Here is a 5,202-nt window from a genome sequence, read left to right on the forward strand (position 1 = left end):
TATATATATAGTATATACCAGTGGCAGATGCTGGTCTGTCAAAGAGGGGAAGCTCAATTTTGGCCGACATCATAAATTGTGTCCGTTTATTTGTTCGTGAATTCTACTCTCCATTCCTTTTCAAAAAAATGATCTGTGACCCTGTCATACCAACAAGGCGTCTTTTCCAGGGACTTAATTAGTGTCCTACAACTACAGGAACTACAATAAAACCCACCAGAAATAAAATATTAATTTTTCCCTAGTTGTTTACAACAAAGAGTGTCGCTAAAATGATTAGGAGAAGTCTCCAGCTCAACTCAGAACAGAATGCGAATTGAAAAATTGCTCACACGGATGTCTACACTAAAAGGTCGGTGATTGGCTCATTTCGATGTCAATCAAACTGGCACACAAGCTCAGACAGATCATCCAATCTGATGCAGAAAAGCCTGGCGTCCGGTACCCTCCCACTGCCATCCAGTCCCAGAGACGCCGAGCGTCAGTGGGCGGGACAAAAACCAGCTTGTATCCAATGACACGTCTCCGTTAAACGCATTGGGACAACCTACCCTGAACTATCGAGACGCTCGGCGTCCGGGCAGTAGACGCTCTCCGGACGCTCAGCGTCCACCGTTGAAAGCACAGTGAAGCTGCAGGAATGAATGAGAAGGGAGTCGCGTCGTAACCACTAAGAAGAAGCTGATTCGGAACAAAAGTTGAGCAAGTTGTAGTGCATATTTAGTCAATGGCATGTACACACAATGACATTGACATTCATATATTTGATCACTTATTCTTTGACATTTTAGGGGAAGCCGAGCGTCCCTTGTAGTCCGAGAGCAATCGCCACTGGTATATACAGAATACGAGCGGGAATGAGTTCCGTATTCACAAGTCTAGATGTCGTCATTCAAACCTCTTTTCTTAATTTTTGAAACAGAATCTAAGTGTAACCAGGTGAACCATACTTAGACTTTTGTAGTGAAGGCTGCCTTTTTTTAACAAATGTAGCACTGTCACTTTAAGAGCACGCTTGATAAAAACACGCGGGAACATATAGCGCAAGCGAAAATTAGACCAGGAAGTGAGGGGAGGTTCACATGTGAAGGAAGATAGTCACTGAACTGTGTATGCTCGTGATGGGAATTCCGGCTCTTTTTAGAGAGCCGGTTGTTTTGGCTCGGCTCACTAAAAAGAGCCGGCTCTTTCGGTTCCCAAATGGCTCCTCAGTTTTTTTGTTGCTTAAATTAATTTACTATCAAAAATAATGTAAAATTATGTGTAAAATGAATTACGAATGTAAAAAATATACAGTATATCAAATATTTATTTTTTATATGGCTTGATTTATATTCTTCTGAACATACACAACATGGAGTGCTACAAAAAATAAATGACAAAGTACAAGAACAAAGACCCATCTCAAAACAAGGTCTACAAAAAGTTCCAATCTCTGATTGTGTATATTTATAAGCTTTTAACTATTTACAGTAAAACAACATAAGTAAGCTTTGATTACCACACAACAAATTATTAATTAAAATTTAATATTGGATATTTTAACCTTGCACAGTCTTCACGCTGCCTTTGAACTATCAATTAAGTTGAAACGAGTCCAAATTTCACTGCGTTTCCGATCCATTTTCTCCCTTTCCACTTTACACCGTGTTTTTTCTCTGTAGCCCTATCGAGCTCTCTCTCGTCTCCCTGTCTCTCCTGTTCGTGTGCTGCTCACAGTGTGCTGCTGTTGTGTGTCTCTAACTCCTCCCCCTTCTCTTCACTGCAGCGTGTGTGTGTGTGTGTGTGTGTGTGTGTGTGTGTGTGTGTGTGTGTGTGTGTGTGTGTGTGTGTGTGTGTGTGTGTGACCCTCCCCTCCCTATTCTACCACGGACCTTAACCAATCAAGTGCGGCTTTCACCGAAGGAGGGAAAAAAACAGGAGAAAAAAAAAGTCGGCTCCTATTAGGACCGGCTCCCTATTGGGAGCCGGCTCTCGTCGTTCACTTCAAAGAGCCGGCTCTAAGAGCTGGTTCGTTTGCGAACGACACATCACTCGTGTCTGCCGGTAGTCCCCACTTGATACACCCATGATCGTCGTTGTAACCCTGGCGATATTCAGTGCAAAATATCGTGGTTTGGAGTTTGAAACCTGCCGCTAGTGAGTCGTGTGAACAGCTGTATAGCTTAAGTCATAGGTGTCAAACTCAGGTCCTGGAGGGCCGCTGTCCTGCATGTTTTCCAAGTTTCCCTGTTGCCACACACCTGATTCAAATGATCATATCATCAGCAAGCTCTGCGGAAGCCTGACATTGAATCTGTTCATTTGAATCAGGTGTGCTGCAACAGGGAGACTTGGAAAACATGCAGGACAGCGGCCCTCCAGGACCTGAGTTTGACACCTATTTCCACGTGTTTTGTATGCACCCAACGTAAATATGTTTTTTTGACTGTGAAATGAGATGAACTGTGTATCTGTTCTTTAGAGGGGAGATCATTTGTGTTTTTCCACGTGTTTTGTATGCACCCAACATGCCGGAAAGTGTCGAGTAAGTGTGTCCTCTCATCACATTGGATTGTAATGATTAGTCGGCCTGCACTTTTAAGTTTCATGGATTGTTGTGGCTTGGATAAAATGTATTTTTATTTCTCTTTCCTTATCAAGCAAGCCACTGCTGTTGTTTATTGTGGTATGATTGTCTTTAATCTGTTAGATAATTTTCTTTGATCTCTTAGATCCTTTTTCAACCTCTTTTAAAATTCACTTTACATCTCAGTCTTTCATCTTAATGCTGTACAATATTTTATTGTTCAGTCGGGAATAAAGCCCACATAAAAATTATTTGGTGTTCAGTCCAGTCTTTCCAAAGACCCGGCTACATAAGCAATATTTGAATTCTATTATGGTTTCCAAAAACAAGAAAACTGTTAAAACTCTTACTTTATGCTCTTTATTTGGAATTTTTGTTTGAAATCCCCTGGCTATTCTTTTTGTTTATCTGTTAAGGTTGTATGATTGCCTTTTTGCAAATGAGCCAGCAGAGGGGAATGTAACTGTATTCTGCATTATTCGTGGTGAATGACGTAGTAAGCCATGTAAAAGGCACGCTGTTTTTCATTTCTCTCTCTGCCTGTTCAAATAAATACGCCGAGGTATGTCTGAAAAAAACACCCCATCATGTCATTCTTGGGATGTTCGGCAGAAGGATGTCAGTCGACACGCGCTGTGAAGTAACCATGCTAAGATTTTCTCTCTTCACACTGTGTATGTATTAATAATTTGTTCGTTTAGTTTTCTGTGATTTGTAATTTGACTTGTTCAATAAAGAATGTTGTTAAAAAAAAGTGAAGCGGGAATGAGAACGGTGCAAATCCTGGAATCGTGAACTCAAGCATCGCGAGTGTTCCCACGTGAAGGCACGTCGTCGATCTGTGTGTCCGTTTTGTATAAATGTGTTTACGAACGCGCAAATGGGATTGTCCTTTACGAACGCGCAACGGGGATTGTCCTGGATTACGTATATACAGGTATTTTGGCATCGTGTAGGCGCCGTAGTTATTGAGCAAAGATGGCCGATCTTCTGCGCATGCGCGCTTCCCATTCTTCAGGCGGCGCAGATCGTGCTTCCCGGCGAAGAGAGAAATTTACATCTCGTGTTCGGTTTGCATTGTTTTTTTTTCTTCAATAATTTTAGCGACGTGTTTAATCTCGGTTTTCCAATTCGTTGGTTGTTGAAGCAAGAACATGAACATCGCATTGTCTCAAAATATCGTGTGGGTGGATCTTGAGGCAAGTCACAACAGTCTATTCAGTCAACTTCTCAAAGACCAGTGAAGTGGTTAACCGCTGCTGATCCTGCATTCCATCACTTTAGCGAGCGGCATTATGCGATCTAACAATATTATCATTATTATTTCAATATTGTGTGTTGTTGAGTGTCAGTGGACGTTGAAGCCAGAGGTTCCTAATCATACCGTGTATATTTGGACATAGGAGGAAAAAAACTTGGACACGTTACCGAGCATCATTTGTTATTATTGTGTATGTCTCATGGGATGAAGAGCAAAAGGCTTTGGAACTCTTGTAGTGGAGCGTGACTGATTTCAGACGTCAGACTAAGGAACTGCAGCAAGTAAACATTTCCAGGGTGGGGACTCTCAGGGTTGATACATATTTATAATTTTACTTACGTGGTCCCTATCAGTGGAGATTTGACAATTGGTTTCGAGACCTAGCTCATAACTCGTGATGGGCCAAATGAAGCACAGCGTGTCTCAAAAGTGGGCGTGTGCCAAGTGAAGCTCCCATTCGGACTGTGTATCCGATACACAGGGGGGTCCAAACTTTTTCGTTTGAGGGCCGCATCCAGAAAAACGGAAGGGTGAAAGGGCCACTTAAAAATTCTCCAACTTTTTGAAACACACGAAAGTCAGTCAAGAAAGCAATTATATGTCGTTTGTATTGTCCAGTTCATGTCATCTGCTTTCTATTAAAGATGTTAGAGCAAATAGTTGTTTTTAAAAAAAGTTTTGAGCGGAGCCAACATCTATCTCACAGAGTAGATCCAGCTTTGCACTTCAGATCATCTGAATCCCATCTCCACATTCATAACCCCCCCTCCCCCAAAAAGAGCAAACTTGTCTTCATAAATCAGGCACAGAGCACCAAGTGGAAGAAATTGTTTTTGCCTCTAAAATTGAATTATCTGTATTCACTACAGTGTTTTGAAGATAAATTGTGTCATTTTATCATAAATGATGGTTTATTTGTATCTTCGAATGTAGAGAAAATGTTTACAGTACATAAACACATTTATGAGTAGTAATGGCACCTATTAAAGCCATGTGCAAACCAGTTGGCTGGAAAGCCTCACTAATTCATGAAGCTTAAATTCACTTTAATGGGACATTCATAATACTGAAAAGCATTTCAAGCTTTCATCTGCTGTACTTGACATTGTACAGCAGGTGTCAGTATAGAGCTAATATGAACGAAGCATTGAGGAAAGAACCTTAAGATGAAGCGAACCCCAGTGGTTCAGGAGGCTTTTTACCCATCAATACTATGAACTCGAATCATTTGGATCCGAAATCATGAAATGAATGAAAAAGCTAAATGAAGGAGAAAAATAGCACATCATAGTACCGTAATGTATAAAAACATACCTTAATGACAAATAAAATTCAAAACAACCAACCCCCCCCCCCCCCCCCCCCCCCCCCC

At 41.3% G+C, this 5,202-nt stretch overlaps 1 protein-coding gene across 6 annotated transcripts in view; it reads left to right on the top strand.

The window, feature by feature from the left end:
* Positions 1 to 3,575: 3,575 nt before the first annotated feature.
* smfn (small fragment nuclease) overlaps positions 3,576 to 5,202 on the top strand; it is a 17,173-nt gene continuing 15,546 nt past the window's right edge. For 3 of the 6 annotated variants that reach the window (XM_019876235.1, XM_019876238.1, XM_019876237.1), the window contains exons 1-2: positions 3,775 to 3,970; positions 4,095 to 4,126. In XM_019876235.1, the coding sequence (XP_019731794.1) occupies positions 3,865 to 3,970; positions 4,095 to 4,126 (138 nt within the window). In that variant the 5' untranslated portion in view covers positions 3,775 to 3,864. The other 3 variants (XM_019876239.1, XM_019876240.1, XM_019876236.1) reach the window with 2 other exon arrangements.

This window comes from Hippocampus comes, unplaced genomic scaffold (genome assembly GCF_001891065.2).
Source record: "Hippocampus comes isolate QL1 unplaced genomic scaffold, H_comes_QL1_v1.1 scaffold119, whole genome shotgun sequence".
NCBI lineage: Eukaryota > Metazoa > Chordata > Actinopteri > Syngnathiformes > Syngnathidae > Hippocampus > Hippocampus comes.